This window comes from Mesoplodon mirus (genome assembly GCF_964341445.2).
Source record: "Mesoplodon mirus genome assembly, chromosome: 13".
NCBI lineage: Eukaryota > Metazoa > Chordata > Mammalia > Artiodactyla > Ziphiidae > Mesoplodon > Mesoplodon mirus.
In genome coordinates this window covers 10,151,168-10,178,416 of record NC_138989.1, presented here as the reverse complement: position 1 = coordinate 10,178,416, position 27,249 = coordinate 10,151,168, and the positions used below count along the sequence as shown (strand labels likewise).

The 27,249-nt window shown below is 43.7% G+C and overlaps 1 protein-coding gene across 1 annotated transcript in view; it reads right to left on the bottom strand.

Annotated features, from left to right (window-relative positions):
- CIT (citron rho-interacting serine/threonine kinase) overlaps positions 1-27,249 on the bottom strand; it is a 171,655-nt gene that overhangs the window by 43,360 nt on the left and 101,046 nt on the right. Inside the window, exons 17-23 of the mRNA XM_082641760.1 lie at positions 26,267-26,407; positions 24,272-24,397; positions 20,845-20,940; positions 16,388-16,504; positions 15,304-15,413; positions 14,135-14,309; positions 8,722-8,919 (exon numbers count right to left, since the gene is read on the bottom strand). Coding sequence (XP_082497886.1) covers positions 8,722-8,919; positions 14,135-14,309; positions 15,304-15,413; positions 16,388-16,504; positions 20,845-20,940; positions 24,272-24,397; positions 26,267-26,407 — 963 coding nt within the window. The remainder of the gene's footprint in view (positions 1-8,721; positions 8,920-14,134; positions 14,310-15,303; positions 15,414-16,387; positions 16,505-20,844; positions 20,941-24,271; positions 24,398-26,266; positions 26,408-27,249) is intronic.

Here is a 27,249-nt window from a genome sequence, read left to right as displayed (position 1 = left end):
GAGAAAAAGAACTCACTTAGATGGGGCAGTCAAGGAGGGCTTCTCTAAAGAGCTGACATTTAAACTGAAATCTGCAGGATGATGAGGAGCCAGCCATGCAAAGAACAGAAAAGAGCAGAGGGAACAGCATCTGCAAAAATCCTGAGGCAAGAGAGGGTTTGGTGCATTTGGGGAACAAAAAAGGACCTGAGTGGCTAGAGCAGTTTTTTACACTTCAAACTGTGACTCAAGAGTGAAGATGTCAAGTCAAATTTTTTTGGTTTGTTTTATCCAATGAAATGGAATAAACAGGATACATTAGAAAACATCAGAATGTACCTTGGAGAGTAAAGGTAAGCACCATTGTTGGAAACTTGTTTCAGATACCATAAGTCATCAAGTTTAAGTTGCTATCAATTGTAAGATTTACCACAATTTTATTAACATTAACATTAAGAAGAAGAAGTAATGCCAATGAAACTATGACATGTTTATGTCCTTATGACTACAGAATCATATACAGGCTATAGGATGCATCCTGATTATCTACCTTAAAACTCATTGAAACTCAGTATATAGGCTCCCTTGTATGAGACTTCAAGGTAAAATGTATTCTTCTGTGGATTGTGGCCAAGAGCAAAAGAGGGAAAATGTGGCCCAAGCTGATGGTAGAGAGGCAGGCCCAGACCAAGAATCTTTTTTTTTTTTTTTTTTTTTTTTGCGGTACACGGGCCTCTCACTGCTGTGGCCTCTCCCGTTGTGGAGCACAGGCTCCGGACGTGCAGGCTCAGCAGCCATGGCTCAGCGGCCATGGCTCAGCGGCCATGGCTCATGGGCCCAGCCGCTCCGTGGCATGTGGGATCTTCCCAGACCGGGGCACGAACCCATGTCCCCTGCATCGGCAGGCAAACTCTCAACCACTGCACCACCAGGGAAGCCCCAGACCAAGAATCTTGAAGGCCAAGAAAAGAGTTTGGATTTCATTCAAAATGCAATTAATTGGAGGCCAACAGAGGTTTTAAAATGTGGAGTGACATGGCCTGGTTTTCGTTTTGTGGATGCTGCAGGAAGAACAGATCAAAACAGGACAAATGTAGAAGGAAGTTCAAAAACCACTGAGGAGGTTGCTGCTGTCATTAAAGGAAGAGAGGATGGTGGCTTGGAGCTGGACGTGACAAAAGATGCAGAGAAGTGGATGGAGGTGAGATCTCTTTTGGAAGCACAGGTAATAAGACTTGCTGATGGACATGGGGGCCAAGGGTTCCTTAACGGACTTCTGATTTGGAAGACAAGGTAGATTATGGCACCATTTGCTTAGCTATGAAAGCCCAAAGAAGAATCCAGTTTGAGGGAGAGGAAAAAGTGGTCCTTTGCTTTAAAAAAAAAAAAAAAAATCATCTCTGTCAGAGATTAATAAGAATAAATGCTGGAGAGGGTGTGGAAAAAAGGGAACCCTCCTACACTGTTGGTGGGAATGTAAATTGATGCAGCCACTATGGAGAATGGTATGGAGGTTCCTTAAAACAATAAAAATAGAGCTACCATATGATCTAGCAATCCCACTCCTGGGCGTATATCCAGAGAAAACTCTTAATTCAAAAAGATACATGCACCCCAATGTTCATAGCAGCACTATTTACAATAGCCAAGACATGGAAACAGCCTAAATGTCCATCAATAGATGAATGGATAAAGAAGATGTGGTATATACACAATGGAATACTACTCAGCCATAAAAGAAGAATGAAATAATGCCTTTTGCAGCCACATGGATGGACCCAGAGATTATCATACTAAGTAAGTCAGACAGGGAAAGACAAATATCATATGATATCACTTATATGTGAATCTAAAATATGTGACAAATGAACTTATTTAGAAAACAGAAATAGACTCACAGACATAGAAAACAAACTTATGGTTACCAAAGGGGAAAGGGCAGGGATAAATTAGGAGTTTAGGATTAGCAGATATAAACCACTACATACAAAATAGATAAACAACAAGGTCCTACTGTATAGCACAGGGGACTATATTCAATACCTTCTAATAAAGCAAAATGGAAAAGAATATTAAAAAAATGTAGCTGAATCACTTTGCTGTACACCAGAAACACAATACTGTAAATCAACTATACTTTAATTTTTTTAAAAAAAAGAAAAAGGTCTATAAGAGAAGTAAGTCAAAAAATTCAGCACCTAGCCTGTCAACGCAGGGGACACGGGTTTGAGCCCTGGTCCGGGAAGATCCCACATGCTGCAGAGCAGCTAAGCCCATGTGCCACAACTACTGAGCCTGTGCTCTAGAGCCCACGAGCCACAACTACTGAGCCCGAGTGCCACAACTGCTGAAGCTGCGTGCCTAGAGCCCGTGCTCTGCAACAAGAAGCCACTGCAGTGAGAAGCCTGTGTACCGCAATGTGGAGTAGCCCCCACTCGCCACAACGAGAGAAAGTCCACGTGGAGCAATGAAGACCCAATGCAGCCAAAAATAAATACACACATACATAAATAAATAAATTTAAAAGAAAAATTCAGCACCTAATTTAGCTGTGATGTATTCTCTAAATATGTCTATTTTGCCATAGATTTATATTTTAAGTTTATAACAGCAGATCAGCCACAGCAGAAAAAAAGATTAGTGAACTTGAAGACATAGCAACAGAAACTATCCAAAATGAAATACACAAAGAAAAAAAAAAAGACTTAAAAAATGAACAGAGCATCAACGAGCTGTGAGACAACTCCAAGGAGCCTGATATACATGTAATCAAAGTCCCTGAAGGAGTGCAGGAGACAGACAGAAAAAAATATTTGAAGAAATAATGGCCACAAATTTTCCAAAGTCAATGAAAAAATAAATCCATAGATGCAAAAAGTTAAATGAGCCCTAAGCACAGGAAACATGAAGGAAATTAAGCTAAATCACATCATAATCAAACTGCTTAAAACCAGTAATAAAGAGAAAAAGCTTAAAACCAGCCAGAGAAAAAAGACAAGTTACTTATAGAGAAACAAAGAGAAGAAAGATTTCTCCCAGTGAGGCTGGAGGGGTTTTGGAGGGGAGTAAGCTAGAAGACAGTGGAGCAACATCTTTAAAGTACTGAAAGGAAAATAAAAACAAAAATCTGTCAACCTAGAATTCTATACCCAGCAAAAGTATCTTTCAAAAATGAAGGCAAAATAAAGACCTTTCCAGACACACAAAAGCTGAAAGAATCTGCCACCCACACACCTGTACTATAAGAAATGTTAAAGGAAGTCTTTCAGGCAGAAGATGACAACCAGAGATTTAAATCTACACAAAAGAATGAAGAGGACTGGAAAAACGGTAAAACAAAACAAAAATCAGTAATTGCACAGACGAACTTACAGATTCATAAATTAAGAGTTATCACTTAGAATCATCTCAAATAATTAGCCCCTATTTTAAAAACTAATTTAATAGATGATTTTTTCCCCAAAACTCTGTTTTTTGCCTAATAATGATATGAGAGATTTATTAATGTAATGGGGCAAGAATACTGTTTATCCAAATTAGGAACGTGGCTATTTGTATCACTGATGAATCTCATCTGTGAGTATCCAGGAGGAAGTATCCTTAGGTTAGTAAATTCTAGAGCAGGAAGGAGCAACTTTTTTCTTGTAAGGATCAGATAGTAAATATTTTTGGCTTTGAAGGCCACTCAGTCTCTGTCACAACTACTCAACTCTGCCCTCACAGCACAAAACCACCCACAGATAATATGTACACAAATGGGTGTGATTGTGTGTCAATAAAACTTTATTTACAGGAAGCAGACTAAATTTGGCCCACTGGCTATAGCTTGCCAACCTCCACTCTTAAATGACTATTTGGTGAGAAATTACTCAGACAGAAACAGGAAGCTGAAGGTGTAGTTAACTTCTTCAAAGCCTAAGCAATGATTATAAAAAAGCTTTCTGGCCTAGACTGAGGGATAGAAGACCTGTTCCACTTTCTGACTAATAGCAAAGTTTCCAAATAACACCACACCGGTAGAAACTTGCCTAACTGGCCCACAGGAGCCTGAAATTTCAATCACTAATATTTCTATTATAATTTACCATCATGAGGCCTTTGGATCACTCTGACACATCAAATGACACTCCTCTTTGAGGGTATAATGTAAGGAACTACCATCATTATGGCTCTTGATTTATTATTGACTGAAATATAAACACAAAATGTAGTTGTGACTGTTGTGACTGCTGAAAGTACTGTAACAATCATTGAACTGATCTGAGCTTTAAAATGGCAAGAAACATGTTTTATGTTCCTTTGAAATAAGTTGTAAAACAAATGCACAAAAAGCAAAAGGTCACATTATATATAAAGGTAATAAAATATGTAAGACAAGCTTTGGATTCTCTCAATGAAATATCTGAATGTTAATTAGGTGTTAGAAGCTACAGGGAATAAATATTTACCCTCTCAAAAATTACTGAGGACCCCAAAGGGCTTTTGTTTATGTGAGTTATATCTATCTCTATTAACCACATTAGAAGTTAAAGCAGATTTTTTCAAATATTTATTATTTCTTTTAAAATAAAAGTATTGCTTTTGCACCATCGGTGCAAATGTTAACACAATGAAAAACATCACGACAGCTTAGTATTATTATGAAAATAACCTGAACTTGGGGACCCCCCACGGAGCCACAGACACCCCCCCACAACTTGAGAACCACTGACCTAGAGGTTGGGTGGCAAGAGGCAGAATGGACAGGCTGCATCCTGGAAACCAGAGAGGCACTCACTTTGGGGAGTACTTATGTCTTCTTTAATTTTAAGGAAAGTTACAAGAGGAGTGAAGAAAAGAGAATTATTATGCAACCTCGATGAGAGAAAATACCTGTAGAACTGTGAAAAGGAAACATGTGTTTAGATGTCTGACCGCCTTCTGGGATCCACGGTCAGTATCCTAGAACACAGGCTTCCACGCATCCACCCCTTTCCCTGGGAAGGCAGGCGCCAAGCAACACTGTCACCTTAGGTGACCCAATTTCACATCTTGCCTATCATGCCGATGGGTTACTAATTCAAAACAATTGATAGTTATGTAAAAGAGAAAAAGAGAGCGTGCATTGACTAATGATTTTAACAAATCAAAGAGGATGACTCTGGGATCCCACCATCACGCTCTGCTGGGAGGATCCCTTTCTCGAGTGTCTCTAGCTTTTGACTTGATTATTCAGCATTAGTCATTTAACAAAATCAGTAAAAGAACGTGAGGACAGGGACATGAAACGTGTTCGTGGTGCCATGCTGCTGGGCACCAAGCCCACACGGTTCCTCTACCCCGCGGCCCCATTCAGAGCAACGCTCCCATCACGTCGCACGTCTACACGCAATGAAGTGCGCATGCTCAAATTCTCTTCCTCAGAAGAAGGCATTACACGGAGTCTTTTTTTTTTTCTTTTTTAAGATTTTTTGATGTGGACCACTTTAAAGTCTTTATTGAACTTGTTACAATATTGCTTCTGTTTTATGTTTTGGTTTTTTGGCCCCAAGGCATGCAGGATCTTAGCTCCCCGACCAGAGATTGAACCCACACCCCCCTGCGCTGGAAGACGAAGTCTTAACCACCGGACCGCCAGGGAAGTCTCTACATGGAGTCATAAATTTCAATTCCAGGTGGAAAATTCTCTCTTCCACCAATAAGCACTGAAGCATCTTAAAAGCATGGCTTTTTGTTTAAATCTGACTCTCTTGTTGCTGTCCACCTTGACTCAATCTCAGCTTTTAATGGCCAGTGAATTTCAATGCAAATGCAATTGACAGGGTGGGTAAAGGGAGAGTGGGAAAAAAGAAAACCTGAGGAAGACCAACAATGGCGACTGGTGGCCCCTGCCACACTTCTTCAAGGAGAGCTTCCTTTTAACTGTGCTCCATCTATTTTTGGCCCAGGGGCAGAAGCCAAACAGGGTAACTGCTCCCCTCCCAGGTGAGGAGGTGGCCACCTCTTAGAATTAAAGCAATAATAGCCCATTTGACTATTTCCTTTTCTTGATAAAACAGCCTGCTATGAAGCAAACAAGCCTCCTAGGAGATCATTTTAGATCCAGCTGATTGAATTTGATTGATGCTTACGTTGGGTCTGAACTTGGACCAGAACAATGAGAGAGGGAGTCAGGGTACCGCATCTGTGACCATTTTCTCTCTCTCTTAGAAAATACATTCTTTGGAACAAATTCAACAAAGCCATTCAGACAATGGCCACCTGTGGTCCATGACCAGATTTATGGGACATAATCAGGAGGAGGCGAGAGGAAAAACCCACAGCCTTCAAACTGAACTGAGGCAAATTGATGTGAGGTTTGGATTCCTGCATGATGGGCTTACAAACAGCTATTTGACCAAAGGCACTTTCCTGTCATCATTGTGAACAAGCCCTATTTTCCAAGGGATCCTCATCTGTGAGAGTCGTAGAGCCCTAGTTTCCAGACCTAGGGAGGTTTGTTTGTTTCTTTCTTTCTTTCTTTCTTTCTTTTTTTTTTAAGATGCTCTGAGGCAGTGATCTCATCCGGCTAAATTAAGTCGTGACTTGCTGCCGTGCAGGCGTCCAGCAGCCATTAGACACGGCACATTCCAACCAGCAGCAAGACAGGACTGAAAGACTAATTTCCCCACAGATAAACAGCAGCGACACAAGCTCTACTGTACACCCTCCTCCTTCCAAACAGGCAGGATAAGACGCGTGACTACCGCCTCCCTCCCAATTCCAACAGAGTAGAGAGGTAAACGTTTCCTTCTCCTCCACTCCAGGGTAAAAGGGTTTGAGGGATTACAGGCCAGTCCCCTGGGGAGAAAAAGCTAAAGACACAGCACTAGGCGCACAGCGAGGACTCATTAAGTACAGATTAAACGACTGATGTCTCCTTCTTTCAGAGCTGGGGTGGTTCATGTGGGGAGAAATATTAATATACAAGGCATTAAATATAATAGTGGTTGGATTTTAGGTGTCTCTTTTAGCAGCTAAGAAATGCCATCTGGCTGTCTCTCTCCACATCCACCCCACTCCAGGAAGCGTATACGCCTTCTTGGCATATATATTCATTTCATTCTTACCTCCATTTTTTCTTCTATGACTTCTCTTCTCTTAGACTTTTCTTTCTTATTCTATCCTGTTATATTGTTTCGTATCTTTCCGAACTGTTTCCAGTCCATTTTTGAAACAAGGCAGAATATAAACAAAGAGACACTAACTATTTTTTCCAAACCAAATACTAGGGGCACATGGCATCATTTAATGAGTGTTTTCATAGAGAAAACACTGGAAACTAAGGTTGCAACCAATATCTGAACTTGGCATAAGTCCTGGAAAATCTAGGATGCACAAGCATCTTCTATAAAGGAGTTACTCTGTATCCCCAGAATCCTGGAAGGCCCTGTATCCTGGACTGGTCCATAAAGACCCTGGCACTCTCAGATCATGGTCCCAATTTGGTCCCCAAACACCCAACAGTGGTAGATAACTTCTAAGAAGGAAATTAGTTTAAAAATATATATATATATATTATATATATATATATGTATGTATATATGTATATATACATACACACACATATTAGTTTTAAACAGGGTAAATCATAAGCAACAAAAGTGCATGATCATCTGCAGAAGTAACCCTACTCTAAGAGATGTTTAGAGGTGTTTGCTGATGGAGATGGGGACAGGATCCAAAATGAATCAGAATGAATAAGATACCCATTTGGGTACCTTATTGAAAAAGACTCTGAACATCAGCTGCATTGTGCCCTGCCCACAGAAGGGGGTACCCTGACCAGCAGGCATGAGTGTGCCTGTCCGCTTGGCAAGTACAGTATGTTACCATTAGAAATGTATGCACTTGGTTGACACCAGCCATTAAACTCATTCAGCTCTCTATGCCCAGAGTCCAGGTCCACCAAGCAGCCTTCCAAGAGAAATGGGATTTATAAGTAGATTTCTCTGAAGGGGAAGAATGTGAAGATTATCCTGGTCAACTTGGTGGTTGTATTTCCCTTTGTAAAGCTGGTAAACTGGCATTTTTACATGTAAAATTCTGTCAGTTTTGTTAGCCTGGGTCAGTCTATGTGACAAGGATCAACTGTGGGAGACTGGCCAACGAAGTCACATTTTGAGACTTGCAGAAAGAACTAAGGTCTAAATCCAGGGGCCACCCACCAACAATATACCTCCTGAGAACACTCTTCACGTGAGCAAACCAGTCTCTCAGAAAGAGCAGGGAAGCCAGTTCCCTTTTACAGAAACAATCTCTCATTCATTAGAATCATTTCCATCCAGAACCTACCAAATGCATACTATAAAGACTTGAAACAGAATCTACAGCTTGAAAAAAAAAAAAGGAACACAAATGAGGTTAACCAAAACCAAAACAAAAATATGGTAGAAAGACTACTATAAGATATAAGATTATTATTTTTTTAATGTTTATTGAAAACTAAAGTAGAAGACCCAAGTAAACAGACTTTGGTTAAGCTAAAATTTAAAATATAGTGATGATTATTTTAAAAAGAGGGAAATGCATAAATAAAGGAGGAACTTTTCAAGATCCTTAGGAAAGTTCAGACATTGCCCAGTTGATCTAGTTTACTAATTCCAAAGAGGAAGCAGCCTACATAAGCCAATTTTCTGCCCATTAAGCACCTCTCTGGTTTATTTTTTCTCTCTTGGCATTTCTAAGGGTGAGCAAATATCCTCAGCTCCACACTCATCCTACCGTGAGCGCCTGGATCTCTTCTTCTGCTTCCGCTGTTGTCTCCTCCAGCTCCGTCTTTGCCTGGCGGAGCTGGCTCTCCAGAGCTGCCCGGGCTGTCTGCAGGCTTGTCAGCTGAGACTCGCGCTCCTGCAGGGAGAGCTGCAGCTCCGTGAGCTGCCGCTTGAGCTCCAGTTTCTGCTCTTCATGCTCTAGACTGACCTGAGACAGAGAGAGAGATGCCCGTTGACCTTAACTGAAGAGAAAGCCAAAACGCAACCTGCCGTGCAATCTGCATCTTAAATTTGGTCATGGAATTAAATTCTCAGCACCCAACCGAGAAGGAAAAAAATGCAAAAAAACAGCTGTGACTTCGATAAGTTTCAAAAATCAACAGGAGTGAGAACACATAAGAGTATATACAACGTATATTATCAATACAAACCATCCCTTCCTTTCATATATTCGAATGCTTGGGAAAGCTTCTAAAAACAAAAAACCACACAGCAAGAATCCCCTATGAAAATGATGACAGTTGTTCTTATTAGAAAAACATTTAAAAGTAAACAGATATAAATAACATTGTATTAGTAACAAGGACACCTTTAGAATGGAAATACAAGTAGAACAACGGACTGAATTCTACTTATTTAAAATATTCCTGCTCTGATTTGTTCTGATTAGGTAACCCAACTTAAGGTCATATTGGGTACTAATCATGCTTCCCTCCATCTGCCCATCTATCCATCCATCTACTCAACCTTTCGTCCATTCAAGATAAATTTACTTGGGACTTCCCTGGTGGTCCAGTGGGTAAGACTCCACACTCCCAATACAGGGGGCCCGGGTTCGAATCCCTGGTCGGGGAACTAGATCTCGCATGCACGCCGCAACTAAGAATCCATATGCCGCAACTAAGAAGCCCAAATGCTGCAAGTGAAGATCCCGCATGCTGCAACTAAGACCCGGCATAGCCAAAATAAATAAATAAATAACGAATAAATAAATAAATATTAAAGGCAGTCGCTATTAACATAAAAAAAAGAAAAAAGAAAATTTACTTGGCAAATTCTGTGTAAAAGGAAATACGGAGATGAAAAACAGTCTCTGCCTTCAAGTTGGGGAGAAAAATAAAAACCAACCATTGCCATACATTGTGGTCGAATGCAATGGTCAGGAGATGCAGGGATGTGATGGGAACACAGCAGAGGGGGAGAGGAGGTGACGGGGGATCTCCGTGTTGAAGAATCCAGGAGCCAAACAAGCAGCTAAGAAGGGAAAGAAAATTCCAAGCAGAGGAAGCAAGACGTCCAAGGCATGGAGATGTGGGAGACCCTGGCACATCTGCTGACGTCACCAACACTGACAAGCTGTCCTAGGGACCAGACCTTGTGTCAGATATGGGGATGCCAAGCAAATAAGAGATGCTAGCTACCCTTGGAGAGCCCACTGAAAGCGAAAGGGTACAAGCTAAACATGAAAGGCCATGGGGACCCAAAGGAGACATCCCATCCAGCTCCAGGGGGACGGAGAAGGCTCCCTGGAAAAGGTGACACCCAAGTCCCAAAGGCCATAGGCATGAAGAGGAGAAAGACTTTAAAAGATTCAGCCTTGAGAACCAACAGGATGTAGTGGTTAACTCAGAGTGGGACAGAGAACAAAGGACAGAGAGGAGGCAAAGGTGACACCTATGTTGCTGGGCATCTGAATTACACAGACAGTGAGACCACTGGCCACGACAGGGGACAGGAGAGGAAGGGCCAATCTGAGGAGAAGGGTAAGAAATTCACTCTTGACACGTTGAACTTGAGCTGTAAGGGAGACATCTGAGTGGAGGTGTCCAATGTCTACTGGGACAACAGGTCAGAAACTCAAGAGACAGGTCTGGGCGGGTCGGCTGGATCTGGGAGCCCTTAACGAGTCCACGGCAACCAAAGCCAAGGCTATGATCTCTCTCTAGTGAGGATGACGAGGAGGACAATGGCTGCGGCGGTGGCGACAACGATGATGTGACAGCAGCAGGTGCAGTACCCGTGTGGAGCGTGCCAGGCACTGTCTTCACCCATTTCATCTTCCTAACAACCCAGCAAGGATGGTATGACTAGGACCCCCATGTTACAGACAAGCAAACTGTGGGCCCGAGAAATTCAGGAACTGAGAAGACGTCACACAGCTAAAAAGTGGCAGGGTTAATTACTTACTGTTGGTCTTATTAAAATGCCAGCAGTCAGAGGAGGCTGCGACTCTGCTAGCATGCCTGAAAACTCCCACGGCCACTTGGCAAAACCATGAGAGGCCGGTGACATCACTGTCACATGTCAGGAGGAAGTTGGGGAGCAGGATGCTGTCCGATGCAGGGAGAACCCAGGGGCCCTGCGCCACACACGCTGCTGGAAAACTGCTAACACTGCACACATGGGCTGTGGGGAAGGACGCCCAGGACCCTTGCAGGTGGGTCAAACCTGAGGCTGAGGCCTCTACCCTCAATCTCAATGGCAGCACGTGGCAAAGAGAAGGCGGACCGCCTGGCTAGATTTAAAGCTAAACTCCAGGAGAAAATATGTGCAAACAAAGTGACTGACAAGGGACTAATCTCCAAAATATACAAACAGCTCATGCAGCTCAACATCAAAAAAAAAAAAACAGTCAACCCAATCAAACAATGGACAGAAGATCTAAATAGGTATTTCTCCAAAGATGGCCAAAAAGCACATGAAAAGATGCTCGACATGGCTAATTATTAGAGAAATGCAAATCAAAACTACAGTGAGGGGTTTCCTTGGTGGTGCAGTGGTTGGGAGTCCGCCTGCCGATACAGGGGATGCGGGTTCGTGCCCTGGTCCGGGAGGATCCCACATGCCGCAGAGCGGCTAGGCCCATGAGCCATGGCTGCTGGGCCTGCACGCCTGGAGCCTGTGCTCTGCAACGGGAGAGGCCACAGCAGTGAGAGGCCCATGTACTGCGCACACGCACACACACACACACACACACACACACACACACACAACCTACAGTGAGGTATCACCTCATACGGGTGAGAATGGCCACCATCAAAAAATCTACAAACAATAACTGCTGGGGAGGGTGTGGAGAAAAGGGAACCCTCCTGCACTGCTGGTAGGAATGTAAATTGGTGCAGCCACTATGGAGAACAGTATGGAGGTTCCTTAAAAAACTAAAAATAGAGCTACCATGTGATCCAGCAATCCCACTCCTGGGCATATATCTGGAGAAAACCATAATTCGGAAAGACACATGCACCCCAATATTCATTGCGGCACTATTTACAATAGCCAGGTCATGGAAGCAACCTAAATGTCCATCGACAGAGGAATGGATAAAGAAGATGCGGTACATATATACAATGGAATATTACTCAGCCACAAAAAAGAACAAAATAATGTCATTTTCAGCAACATGGATAGACCTAGAGATTGTCATACTAGTGAAGTAAGTCAGAGAAAGACAAAAATCATGATATCACTTACATGTGGAATCTAAAAAGAATAGTACAAATGAACTTATTTACAAAACAGAAATAGACTCACAGATGTAGAAAACAAACTTATGGTTACTGGGGAGGGGGAAAGGGGGAGAGGGATAAATTGGGAGATTTGGGACTGACATATACACACTACTATACATAACATAGATAACTAATAAGGACCTACTATAGAGCACAGGGAACTCTACTCAATACTCTGTAATGACCTGTATGGGAAAAGAATCTAAAAAAGAGTAGCTATACATATATGTATAACTGGTTCACTTTGCTGTACAGCAGAAACTAACACAGCATTGTAAATCAACTACACTCCCATAAAAATTTTAAAATAAATAAATAGATAAAGCTAAACTCCAGACTCCCCTGGAGCATATACAGCCTGAGCCCCTCAGGAAGCATCCTAAATTCCTCCCACTGCCCCTGTGGGGCTGGCTATACTGACTGGAGAACAAAGCACCACGCCTTCCCTGGGGCAGGTTAGTGCCCAGAGGAGCTACAGCTGCAGGGCAGACACACAAGAGAGACATTTGTGGGAAGGGAAAGCAAAAGACAGCCAGCCAGCGTTCCCACGCTCAGAGAAATCTATCCGAGTTATTTACACTCACACTCCTAAGGCTGACACTACGGGGAAGTGTGGTTAAACTTACTGAAGTAAAAATATCGCCTGGATTAGAAAAGTAAAAGCACCGCCTAAGGCTTCTGGATAACCTAGAACAATAGCCCTCAAACTCCGGAAGCATAAGCATCACCCAAGGCACTGGTTAAAAATGCAAATCCCTGTTCCTCACCCCCACCCCACCCTGATTCCATTCAAAAAGCTGAGGGAGGAAGCCGCCCAGGAATCTGCATTTCAACACACAGGCCATGTGGTCCTAACAGAGAGGGGTCCACACCTCGACAACTCCTGCCCTTGGGAGAAGTGGCCTCATTTTAATACTCCAGTACAAATGAAGACATTCCTAAGCGTCAGAATTCAAGGTTGGGTCCTTAACTGAAGACTGTCTGCTTAATGGTCTTTGCCTTAAGAGAGATCATCTCCGCTTTGAAGAATTCCATCACAAATATTTGAGCCCAGTGTCTCTATGCCCAGCTGGGATGTCCCACTTCCAAGGACCACCCTCCTGAACTCCTGCCTCTGCCAGGGCCAGCTAAACCCACCTGCTAGGCTGACAGCCCCCGAGATCAGGGATGGGTCTGTCTTGTCACCACTGTCTATCTGGCTACTAATTGGCACAGAGTAGGCATCTGATAAATACACAGTGAGCCGTGTCAAGTCACAGCTTCAGTCAACCTCCAAAGGTTCACAACCAAATGTGTGGTATTTCCCTCCCCAAACCTGGCCGCCCTTCCCAGCTTCCTTATATTGGATTGGCCCAAAAGTTCATTCGGGTTCTTCCGTCTTATGTAAAAACCCAAACGAACTTTTTGGCCAACCCAATACCTCTGAAGCGAATCACCTTCCATCAGACAAACCTAAAGTTTAGATTTCTCTTTTAGTCTCCCACTGTCATGGGGGGGGCGCCTCTGTCACTGTCATTAAGCCGTACTATGTGCTAAACTCCGTGCAGGGACATAGTCATGTGGCCCTCAATGAATCATGACACAGGAGGGATCACTGTGCCCCCATTTGAAGATGCACCAATTCACGTCATCCTCATGTGACCCCGTGAGGGAGATACGTTTTCATGGCCATTTTACAGATGAGGAAACTCAAGCACAGAGGTGGTAGGGTAGCCTGCCCGACCCGAGGTTACCAAACTCCTAAAAAGGGGAAGTGGAATTCTAACGCAGACGCCCATGGCCCTGTCTGCACTCTTCACCACCACACACAATGGCTCTCATGTAAGTATTGATTTGTGCTTGACACTTGGATGACTGGGAGCCCCTGGGTCCTCCAACAAATAGCCTCGGGAGATCACCCCTCACTCTCACCTCCCGCAGCCTGGTCTCCAGCTCCAGCAGACGATTCTTGTCACTGTGGTCTTGGTGGCTGATTTTTTCCAGCTGCTCCTCCAGCTTCCGGTTCTGGGCCTCCAGTTTCCCAGCCTGTGTCTCCAGGTAAAACTTCTGCTGCCTGAGTTCTGAAATCATTTCTTCCTGGGCCTTCCTGGTGGGGGTGGTGGGAGGAGCCAAGCAAAATCACAGTCCCGTTAGAGGTGAGCATGTCCCCGCAGAAGGCCAGGCAGAAGGGGAGTGAGAGGTGCATCTGAGCAAGTGGACCACACTCGTTCCCAGGTTAGCGCCACCCTGACCCGGCCTCGTGTGCATGGCCGCAGCATGGGGACCTGGGGCCCGTTCAGTCCCCACCGCTCAGAGTCCCTCGTCAACAGGATTCAGTATGGTCAAGGGGGATTCAAGAGATACTATCATTTCACTCCTTTGGTAGACCTTTTTATTTTTCCAGTCTGTATAGGAGAGCAGAAAGGGCCTCCTGAGAGTACAGGAGCACCCTGACGACTCACTAAGACAGGCGCTGGGGAAGAGAGGGTGATGAGGAGAAAGGATGCTACTCCTTCTACTTCTCTGTCGACCTTGCTCACCTCTTCACCAGGCCGCTCAGAAGCTGGAATAACTCAAAGATCGGACAGCGGCCTACCAAGCTGGTTTAAACTAAGATGGGAACGTTTAAGATCTCTTAAGGAGACTGTAATTCTTTGGGGGAAAAGATTAAGATCAAAGAGCTCCCAGAACATAGAAGAGTCCTTGCCGAACCCCAAAACTCACCCCCAAGGGCCCAACTTCACAACAGCGAAATGGATGGCCCAGTTGGGCACACCCGAGATCACCTCTGGCTGATTACAGGAGGCGAGTGTGGGGAATGAGGTCTCCAGAAGCAAACTGTAAATTACCTCATTAGAGAGAGCAAAACACTCAGTGATGGGATGGTAACTTGAAGCATTTAAGAAAACGCGGCTCAAAAGAGAGGGCGGGTAGAGTGAGACCACTTCAGAGAGGGCAAAAGGACATAAGTATACGGAGGCTGGGCCCCGCCACAGGAGTCGTTAAATCCACTCCTGCTCCGCCGACAGAAGAACAGAGTTTGTGCCCAGGAGAGACGACCAAAGCGGGATCAAGCACACAGTTAGAATCTGAACACTTACATGTTCCTCTGGGTAAAGAGACTGCTGTTTGCCGCAAGTTTATTGGCTTCCGACAATTCCACTATCCTCTGTTCCAGGGATCTGATCTTGGAATCCATGGCGTTGATCATCTGAAACACGGGGGATCTTTGGAACCTCGCACACAGACAGTAACACCAGAATGAGAGGGAAGTGGGCCACGTAAGTGAGGAAAAGTGTCATCTGAAAGGCAGGCCATTGGACCAGAGACTCAACTAGCCTGTACCCTGAGGAGCGTAGATCTCACTGCTCCAACGATGGCACTCACTTGTTTTATCAAACGGAGACTGCATATGCCCTCACTAGCTAAGGGGCCTGCAGTAAGCACACGCGGGCGGACCTCTTGAGGAACCTGGCATTCCGTGAGTTGACAGGCCTTGTGAAATCCCCGTGTCGTCCATATGCACCCTGAGCCTGCCACAGCCTCTAAACTTGCATCTGCAAGTTCCTATTTCTCATCACCCACGAGCCTGTCATTCTCTGGGTGATTCCTTCTCACCCAGCCCCTACTGTCCTAGATTCTCTGCATCAGAGCTTCCCCAACTTAATGAATCATAAGAATTGGCCAGGGCAGGAAAGGGGCGGGTGGGGTGCTGGTTAAAAATATCACTTCCCAGGACCCTCCTTTAGAGATTCTGTTGTGAAAAGTCTCGGTAGGGTCTGAGATAATAAGTAGATTAACAAGCATAACAGGGGAAACTCTTAAGCTGCAAGTTTCTGAAACATCTGCCTACACAGATTTGAAAGGAAACCAGATGCCTAAGGGAGGCCACAGGCCACCGGGCACTTCGTCGGGGAGGTGGCGGGGGGTTGGTGTGTTGAAAGACAGGGTTCTAGTTGACGCAGGTCAGCGTGTGTTCTTAAAGAAGGGCGTGAAGGGCAGAACTGGCCACCCCGAGCCACCACTGCCACTGCTTTTACGAGAAGGGGCTGCAGAGAGAGCTTTCTGTTAGCAGCAGACTCCATGGGATAAAACAGACCAAATGGACTCTTCTCCAGTGGGGGACTCCTGGCGTGGTTCACACACCCTCCCTTGGAAACCGGCTTTGTGATTCTGTCTACCTACCGCCTTCTGCTCGCTGAGAATCTTGCCTTTCTCGTGGGCCTCCTCTTCGTGTCTCTGCATCAGATTCTCCAAAGTCTCCTTGTCGGCTAGGTCTTTCTTTATCTGATTGTCCAACACCTGAGGAAAAACAAAAGGAGAAGTTAGTGTCCTGAGCAGAGCAGACTAACCAGAGGCACTGGAGAAACACAGGAAAGGAGGGGAAAAGCAGTGGAGAAGCCACGCTGCCCCAACTCCGGGGCAGAGGGAGGGAGCGGGGGTCTGTCTAGCAGTCAGGATGAGGTTCAGAAGTGAAGTATGACCATCAAATGGCAAGTAACCAGAGGACGTGAACTAAGAACTTATTTTTAAATCAGCAGCCAAAATGACCTGAGAGGTATGGTCGAAGGGGAGGTAGACTCCAGAATGAGAGGGAAGAAAAAAGATCTCTCTAGAGATCTTACGATTTGCAGCTATTACCTAGGGGCACTGTTATCGTAGCCAATGCGCCAGTAGTTTTTAGAACACTGCTTGCTCTTAACTTGTACAAAATTAATCTCGTTATCTCCAGGCTGTATGTGGAGGGATGGAAAGCTGAAGACCGAGGAAGCCTGTGTAACCAAGGCCGACGTTCAGAAGCAGCCAGGGACAAGTGGATTCTGCCCACCGATAAAGTAGGTGGGGAGTCAATAGACTGAAGAGACAGCATAAAGGAAAGGGAAAAAAAAAAAAAGGCCTCCTTCCTCCGTTCTTTCCTCTGATCCAGCTGGGGGTGAAAATAAAAAGTCACTGGAAAGAGAAATCCTTCCCAGGGGAAGAGAAATCATGTGTTCTCAGTGCTGAGAATGCCACTGTAAGCACCTACTGTTCCCAAGAGGAAAAAATAAAACAGTAATGGTGTCACCATCCACCAGCTTGATCTAATGTTCTGCGAGGGACACACACAGCCCCACCAGCTGCCAGAACAACTGGTGAAAAAGAGAGGAGAAAAGGAAGGCAACATCATAACTCGCCGAGCCTTTGACCGCGACCCTGTGTTTCTCATCACTGTGCTTCTCTGAATGATGGCGACTGCATCTGATACTGGGAAGAAAGCCCAAAGAATTGGGGCCACAGATGGGAACTGAAATCTGCCTTTCCCACATTATCTATTGTGATGGGTCCTTCGTAGCTCATGGGGACACAGTCCCTGAAAAGAGCCAATGAACAGGGAGGGGGTCCACATGATAAAGAAAGGACAGAACAGATTTCAAAGAGGGCTTTAAACTAGAACTGACTGATGAAAAAAATAGAGTGAGAGTTGGCAGAGAAGAATAAGAGGTGGAGGATGGGGTCATGGGAGAAGGGGCGAACCTCAAGAGGATAAGTGGCCTGCTCTCTTGGATGTCAGGGCACGATTCTAAAATTATAATCAGGAAAAGGACAGAATCTGGGGTATGATCACAATGATTACCAAAATGGCCTCACAGGGGATGGAACAGGAACACAAAGCAGAGCAGACTAAAAAGAAATGGTTTCATAAAGATGCCAGGAGGGAAGACAGAAGAAAACAGATCTCTCCCTAACATTCTCTAGGATCTATAAAGCCAAGTTCTTGCCTTCTAGAAGGTAGCAGAGACCACATAATGTCTAGACCAGGAATGCTCTTTTTTTATGCAGTGCTAAAGCAATGAAGCACATTTTCAGGATGACTCTGCTCAAACTAAGACCTCCACTTCGGCAGTGGTGGATACCAACATAGGTAAGTGTGAGCCACAAGGAACAAGCCTTTCTCAAGGATGTACACATCCCGGCCTTGATTGGGTTAAACTGACGGGAGGATGAACAAGAAGATGCATGGGAGGGAAGCAAGGAATTTGTTTGAAATGAGAGATTCCACTGTAGACATTTATATCAATTGAAGATACTGATAGAACATGGCTTTTTGACAGAAAAGTCAATACGCTGACCCAAATTACAGAATGAATTTGCAAAGGTTATTTTCATCATGCAAAGATACCAGTGGACTACTGTATATATTCTCATAATTTTCTGAAAGTCAGTTTATTTCAAGGATAAAAGTCTGGACACCAGTAAGAACTCAAACCAAAAGGACTGGTAGGTAAATGCACTAAAGTAGAGGGTCACACTAAAACACAGTGTGGTCCCTTCTGGGTTATTTTCCTAGTATTTCTTTTAATGAAAAATAACCAAAAGTAGCATGAGGGGTAAAAAAAAGAAAGTGTCAGGGTAGTGATGGGGAAGATGCTGTGTGAGCATGTACATGTGTGGTTCTCCAGAAAAGGAACAGCCAACTCTTTGAGAAAATCAACCAAATCAATAATATGATCATCACAAAAATTAAAAGCCTCCTTCACTGTCTGACTTGGAAGGGAAAGAGACAATATTCGAGATGGTAATGAACAACGTCTGATTCTCAAGAACGTAAGAATTAGTTAAAGGCTCAGTCCAAAATCATAATGAACATGTGATGTGATTTCAAAAGGAAATAGATAGGCTGGCAGTCATTTCTGATCACTGAACTTATTAATAATAATTGAATTGAAATAATAATTTCAGTAAGTAAAATAATAATTGAATTTATTATTTTATATGATAAGCTGGACTATTTAGGCCAGTTCTTCTATGAAAAATGATTTAAAATGCTAGATAGAATATGGAAAACATTTTCCTAAAAGCACCTAAAAGTTGTCAAGAGAGTAAGAAATTACAGACTAAAATCTAAGTGAAAGCAAAAACCCAGCTATTTTGAACTTGAGGCATTTGCTGAACCAGATAAACTTGAGCTTCATTTTTAATTGCCTCAAAGGGTAAGAAGACAAAGAAGTCAAAGCCCAGAACCACCCACAAGGTGGGCACACATTTTCATTCAAGGCCTCAAAGAATTCTCATTATTAATTTTCCAAGGAAAACGAGCAGCTGACCAAGCACACGAAAAAGAGACACTTTGGAAAAGAGCCAAGAGAAATCAACAGAGCAGAAACAGACCTTCAGATACTGGAATCATCAGATACAGATCATAAAACAACTATGCTAATGCGTTTAAAGAAGCAGAAGATAAGCTTCAAATCAATGCAGGAAATAGAAAGTTATTGACTTAAATAATCTAGCAAACTTGGGGAAGAACCAAACAGAATGTCAAGAAACAAATAGATACAATAACTGAAATTTAAAACTCAATGGTTGGGGACTTCCCTGGTGGCACAGTGGTTAAGAATCCACCTGCCAATGCAGGAGACACGGGTTCGAGACCTGGTCTGGCAAGATCCCACATGTCACAGAGCAACTAAGCCTGTGCGCCACAACTACTGAGCCTGAACTCTAGAGCCTGCAAGCCACAACTACTGAAGCCCGTGTGTCTAGAGCCTGTGCTCCACAACAAGAGAAGCCACTGCAATGAGAAGCCCGCTCGCCACAACTCGAGAGAAGCCCATGCACAGCAACAAAGACCCAACACAGCCAAAAAATAATTAATTAATTAATTTAAAAATACCTCAATGGATGGGTTTAACAGCAAATTAGACAGGTAAGGATTAGTACACTGGATCAGTCAGAGCTTAACCAGAATGTAGCACCAAAAGACAAGGAAATGGAAAATACAAAAAAAAAAAAAAAAAAAAAAAAGGATAGATTGGTGGTAATCTAACACATGTCTAATCAAATTCCCAAAAAGGAAGTAAAGAGAGAAGGGGAAGAGACAATACTTGAGATATAACAACCAATAATTTTATAGAATTGATTTTTTAAAATATATACATATATTCCAAAGTCCAGTATATCTCAAGGAGGATAAATAAAAATAAGTCCACATCTAGACACATCACAGTAAAACTTCTGAAAGTTAAAGATAAAACAAAGTTTTAAAAGAAAAAAGACTGCTTTCAAAGAAAGCAACTGTTAGACTGACAGCTGACCGTCAACTGCAATAATAAAAGCCAAACGTCAATGGAATGATATCTTCAAAAAGTATTAAAAGAAATAACTGTCAACCTAGAATTCTATCCCCAGTCAAAACATCTTTCAAGAACAAGGATGAAATAGAGACATTTTCAGACACATAAAACAGAGAGCCTGGCACCAGCAGACCTTCACTAAAGAAAGTCCTCAAGGATATACTTTATAAAAAAAGGAAAAGAATTCCAGGTCTAAGATGCAAGAAGGAAATTAAAAGCAAGGAGATGGTGAATCTCTCTAAATCTAAATTATCACGGACTCAGTGACAGTGGATCAAAAAACATTTTAAAGATGGAATTGAGACACATGATGATCAAATTTTCTTAAATAATAAACTATTTTTGAACTTCTGATATTCAATCAGCCCCAAGGATAACACCCCAAGACCTCCCACCATGGCCTGAGGACAGCATTTACCACGGAGAGTCCTTTGTTCTAGCAAGAAGTGGCCTGAAGTGCCTGGGAAGAGAAAGGAGCTACATGGTGGTATAGGAGGAAGGGCAGGGAAGACTGTAAAGTGCCTTTACTTTGATTTTTTCCTCGTAGTGCTGTTCTTTCTGTTTCAGGTGCACCTCCAGGTGCTGGGCTGAGACCTGAGCTTCTCGGTGCTTCTCCTCCAGTTCCTGGACACAAAAGAACAGACCGTCAGGTGTGCGAGGGAAGAATTGAGCCGATGCATGTTAGACGTTCGCAGGAGACACCACTTTGGCACAGGCACCAAAGGCAACAGGCATCTGTTTCTTCGTGACTAGCCCTTAAGGCTCTTGGGAAAGGAAACCACCACCAAGCCTTGGCCCTGGGTTTTCCAGCTCCGAGTATTCACACACATAAACACGTGGCTGGTGGGCTGGGATCAGAAATCTGTCAGTGTGACAGGTCAAACAAAGGCAGCTCTTCATCTCTGCCTAGAGAAATGAGAGTGATGAGGCAACACAATTTGAAATTTCAGTATAGCACAAAGCCCCTGACCACTGTCTTGACGGCCTTAAATGAGGAAAGTAATGTCAATTTAAGTTTTAAGTTAATTTACTATGAGGATAAAAAAAAATTTTGTATTTTCCTCATTAACAAAATGATTGCTCAGGAAGCCTAGCTAAGAAGGAAAACTAATGTAACAATTCAAACACTTTGAGTTTTGAATGATTATTTTAACTGACTGGTAATATGGAGCATGTGAATATCTGGAGGTGTTCATATGACATCATGTTTATATGAAGTTTACATGATATAATGCTAATGGGAACAAGGCAGAACATAAAATTCACTAAAAATGACGTAAACGTGTACACATACATTGAAGATAGGAAGAGAACGTGGAGTAATATAAATAGCTCAAATGTAATGTCCTCTTCACTCTCTTATTAAGATTTCTGCTTTCAAACAAAATTGTAATTCATTTGGAAATTATACCAATTCATTTGCCAACGTATTATAAACTGATCGTATAAAAGGCAGCATTCAACTCACCGAAACATTCTCTAAATGAAGCTATCTGCGTTTACATTAATTCTTATGAATCTGGACCCATTAGTTAATTACTAATATCAAAAGTCATTACTCCAAGTTTTCCTCTCTTCACACTATCTTGAAATTTTCCTTTGAAATGGAAATAATTATGAGAATTTTGAAGAATGAGAAAATTATACAGGATATGCCCATAAAATGGAGAAAAGAATAATTTTAGATTCACACACACATGAAATGTTACTGATTAAGCTTTTGAAATTCGAAAGTCTGCAAGCATTTGACTTTGCTTTGGGGGCCAGTAAAGTATTCAATGTTAAGACCAGGTGCACAAGATCTACTGCAAGCTAACAGATGTTATCTTGAAAAGTTGAATATAAACAGGATTTTAAGTAATAAAAACATACTTTATGGGCTTTATGTATATTAAAGGATTCCTGGCAATGAGATCTTTTATTAAAGCAAAAGACTCTGCTATAATGAGAACCCCAATTAGCTGTTTTGAAAGTTCTTATCAGAATAGCAAATATTTTAATGCAAATGGTATTTGGGAAGTGTTTCCAAGCATCATCATTATGTAACAGTATTAAGGATCCCTCTTTACCCATATCCCAGATACTTCACAACCTAAGCACCAGGTTCTTGAGCAGAAGGCACCTTCCAATAAATGAAGTCACAACCACAAAGGTACTCGGACAGGTGGCAAGATACACTTGGAAAAAGAAAGCTGCCTACTTTTTCTTTATTTTAGAAATCACTTGATAATCGTCTTGTCTTAGTTTCAGTCCTCCTAAGATAGCACAGGAATGGAAATCAATCTGAAAACAGGTCGAAAACTCAGATACCTGAGACTGACAACCTTAAGACCAAATTTCCGGTCTACTTATGCATGGGAGTTTACAACATATAATCCAGGAATGCAGAACTCTACACTCCCACATTTTAATTGGAAAGTGAACCTTGGAAAAGCAGACATTCTAAAATCTGACTTCTTGACAGTTTGGCATTTTTTGTTGTTGTTGTCATTTTTTAAAACGTTATCTTCTCTACATGTGTTGGATCAGATTCTTCAGTCCTGTTATGCAAACAGTACTGTTTGCTGCTCTATTCCCAGCTCCTAGAACACTGTCTGGCACATAGTAGAAGCTCATTAAATATTTGTTGAATGAATGAATGAACACATCACCATTAAACAGAGAAACACTTTGCAACCACAAGACTTAACCACGTCGTTTGCACCAAGCAAGGGGGTAGCGGTGGTGGAATCTCAGTGGGAATTCATTTGACTCACAGTAAAATTCACACATTTGACAATTGCCAAGAGATACTTGGATGATGGCACGAGAGAACAGAAAGGATAGACTGACAATCACATTTGCCTTTGTGTGTAGACGTTATCTATAAAGACTGTGTGTCAGAGCAAAACAATTTCTCTTTTCAACTGTGTGTTCAAGAGTGCCCACACGCTCACGAATATAGACAAACAGAAATGTAACGTTTTGAAGGGTTGGGTTTTCTTTTTTTTTTTTTTTTTTTTTGGTATTAAGTATATAGGCCTATAAGTTGGTCATTCTTGAGTTCATATAGCTGCTAGTGACTCGGTTCCCAGAAGTGATGCAGAGGGAGAGACAGAAAGAGGGAGGTGGGAAGCACCCCGCTCACCACCTTGTCTCTTTCTGGTGCAGAGGAACGCCCGACTACTCCAGAGTCAGTCCTGGGGGCAGGGAGGAAAGGGCTACAAACAGGCTCCCCAAAGTGGCATCAAATTCTTGGTTTGGGGACTGAAATCCAAGGAGAGTCCTTTAAAGGTTCACCTGCCTTTCACCCTGGCAAGAGCAAAACTTTGACACGTCGGCAAGCACCACCCAAGCCTTCCTTGATCAAGTTAATTTGGTCGTCAGAGCCGAAAACAAAATCATCGTGATTATAAAGCTAAAAAACGATCTGCTACCTCTAAGGAAAGTGAAAATAATAATAATATTAACCACCAACTGGAGCAGAGAAAGTGGGTGGGTGAACACGGATCTATGACCAATACTACTCTGAAAAAATCTGCGTGACTAATTTCTTTCCTCTGCAAAAGCAAGAATTTGGGTGTCGGTCTTAAAGCCCTGAATCCCTACACCTTTTTCAAACAGGCATTTGCAACTTTAATGGCCATACAAAACTCTGCTGATAGAAGTACGTAAATGCTCCTGTAAAAATGCATCGGAAATGACAGCGTGTGCACATTCGTGATTTTAAAAGTCAGGCAGTAGCAAACAGAGCAAAAAAAATCATACTGATGGATCTGTTACCAGTGCTGAAATGTCCAGCCTGTGGTTATTCGTGCTACTCTCTGACGTGGCGTCCACTAAAACCACTTCCTCTTAATTCACCTGCTTGGCGATAACCTCCCCTGTGACGGTGGCTGGTTCTTCTTTTGACCCCCTTCCCTCTACAACCTCTAACCTGTTATCTTTGAACTTGTCAACTTTGGTTCCTGCTCACCAGAATTTTATCAGCCATCTGCTGGATCTGTTGGGACTTTGTCTGGATGTCATCCTTCAGTCTGTTTTCTCTACGCTCCATGGTCTCTAGCCTCTTTACCTTGTTCTCCAGAGAGTGGCGGCGTTCCTGTAGATCGTGAATCAATCAGAAAGTTTTAATGGGGTAACCGCTACGGGCATGACGCCTGTGCCGAGGGAGGGGGCCCTCGGGAAGCGTACGCTCGAGGCAGGAAGAGAAGTCTCAGGCACCCGAAGCCACGGTGAGGAAAACACAGTTCTGTGATCCGAGGAGTACTTGCTTGTGCAGGTTACAAGAGTGCATTCATTCATTCAAATATTTACCAAGCACCTACTATCTGCAAAGTACCACACTAGGCATCATGGAAAATACCGAGAGGAAGCTGACAGAATGCCTGCCCTTGGAAGAGGTAAGATAAACACAAATAAACATGATATGGGTTAAGGGGGCCAGGGCCGTGAAGCAAACAGGTACAGAGGGCTGTGGGAGGGTGCAGGCAGGAGAGAGGGCTTTGAACTGAGCAGGTGAGGGGATGTGGACGCCGTGGAGAGGGTCGGGATGCGGGAGGCTGGAGGGGAGAGGGCCGGAGGGGAGGGGGAAAGGCCTTTCAAAAAAAGGCGCAGCAGCAGCAGTGCGGAGGTGGCCGAGAGCCGGCGTAGGCCCCAGGTGGAGCGTAGAGGGGCTACTGCGTAAGGTGTAATAGCGGAGGAGCTGGAGAAAATGGGAAAGGGGAGCATGTGTGGGGCAAATGGCTGAGAGCCTCATGCACCTAAGATGTAGGGAAGCCCTGAAAGGTTTGGGATGGGGCAAGGGGTGCTGATGAGCCTGGAGTTTGAGGTCCACGAGTCTGACCCCGTTTGAGCTAGATGGGAGGAAGGTGAGCCTGGAAACAGAAAGCCGAGAAATTACTACATTCACCCAGCTAAGAGGAAGAGGGCCTACACTGTGGGGAGGCCTGCAGAAATGGCCGGCAGAGGGTGGACGGTGGAGACAGTGTGGGTGTATTTACAGGGCTGAGGGACTCTCGGAATGGCAGGGCCTAGGGAGAAGCAGCAGATGATGTCAAGGTGTCAAGCCTGGGGTGACCAGATGGATGAATGGGGGCCCTGACCGGTGCGAGGAAGACTGAGAAGGCAACCCAGCTTGTCGGGGAGGATACTGAGTTCATTCTAGATCGGAGGCACTGTTCAGACACCCAGTCAAGATGTCAGGGGAGCAGTGGGAAATACTTCCTGGATCGAGGGTGAGGGTGGCCCCAAAGAGACGTAGGCAAGTAGGTTCAACGCCAGCCCTGCGACAGGGAGAAGCAGAAGGCCCAGGACAGGGGGGTGCTTAAGTCAACTATGACACATTCGTTCCATGGACCCATCACCCAGGCGTCAGGGGAGGCGGAGGGCAGCAAAGGGGAAACGTCCCTTTTTATTCTATATTCTTCAGTGCTACGTTTTTCACAATGAGAAGACACTCGTGTGTTTCCTGTATAATTGTATAATTGGTTTCAACAACAACAACAACAACAAAGAACTGGACAGAGAGAAGAGGCCCAGAAATACAGGTCTGGGAGCTACCGACACACACAGGTCACAGCTGAAGCCTCGAAAATTAATATAGTATTAACACCGCTGGAGGAAGATGAGGAAAAGCAAGGGTACAGAGGGAAGAAAAAGGAAACCTCAGGGGTGGCATCACAGTTCATCTAGATAAACGTGAATCCTCCCACACAGGCGAACGGGTCAGAGGAAAGCAAATAGGAAGGAAAGGTTTTATCAAAACATCTTTCTACTCAGAGCTGCTGTGACAAATCCTTCTCCCCCTTGGGGAAAATGGTCCCGAGCCTCTTGGGTTTCAAAGGGACTGGCGGAAGGGAAAGCAGTTTGGATGAACAGGAGCAGAGAGAGGGTGCTCCCGAGGTTTCTTCCCCTGCACAGCCGGAGGCCGGGCACCTCGGGAGCCGGGAGCTGGAGGTCCCCTGCTCACCTCGGCTTCCACCAGCTTCTTCTTGATGCCTTCGGAAGAGTCCTCGCGGTTGTGCAGCTTCTCCAGCTCGCGCTCGGCCCGCTCCTTCGCCTGGCGGATGTTCTGCAGCAGCTCGGTGGCCTCCGTGCTGGCTTTCACGGCCTGAAAGGAGAAGGAACAGGGGAGAGATGGCCCAATTTATCCACGGAAAAAGATGGGGACCATCTCCTAAACAGGAAAAAAAATCGGGTCACACTGAATGGATACTTTTATCCATTTTTCAAAACATATAAACGTTTCATTTTATTCTGTGTTTCGTCTGTCCTAAGGTGCACTTATATATTTTTTTTAACAGCACTGAATTTAGAATGCATCTACGATTAAAATTGATGGTGTTTTTTTCTTTCTTGGGGTACAGAAGATAATGGGGTATCAGACAATCATTAGCATCTTAGAGTCAATATAACATAATAAATGCAAACAAAAAGGTCTCAGGTTCATCTGCCCAGGTATTAATGTATTTACCCCGGACTGTTAATTGTCTCCCTATTTAATCATCTCATTTGCTGATTTTCCTAAGGGGAATTTGTACTACTTTTACAAGAAAACAAGATAAAAACTATAAACTTTTTTTTCTCAAATACCTATCAAAGGGCATAACCACCACATTGTTCGTGGTGACTCGCAAATTCAGGTTTAAAGAAAAAACAGTGAACCCTTTTGAAGTTAATTTTTATTTGGGTCTTTACTATACTGAAGCTCTTCCAGCATCACAGTAAAGATCTGAGTGTAAGAAACCAACAGCCTCACACTCATTTGCTTTAGATTATAGTTTTGTTTTTTTGTTTTTTTGCGGTACACGGGCCTCTCACTGTTGTGGCCTCTCCCATTGCAGAGCACAGGTTCTGGACGCGCAGGCTCAGCGGCCATGGCTCACGGGCCCAGCCGCTCCGCGGCATGTGGGATCTTCCCGGACCGGGGCACGAACCTGTGTCCCCTGCATC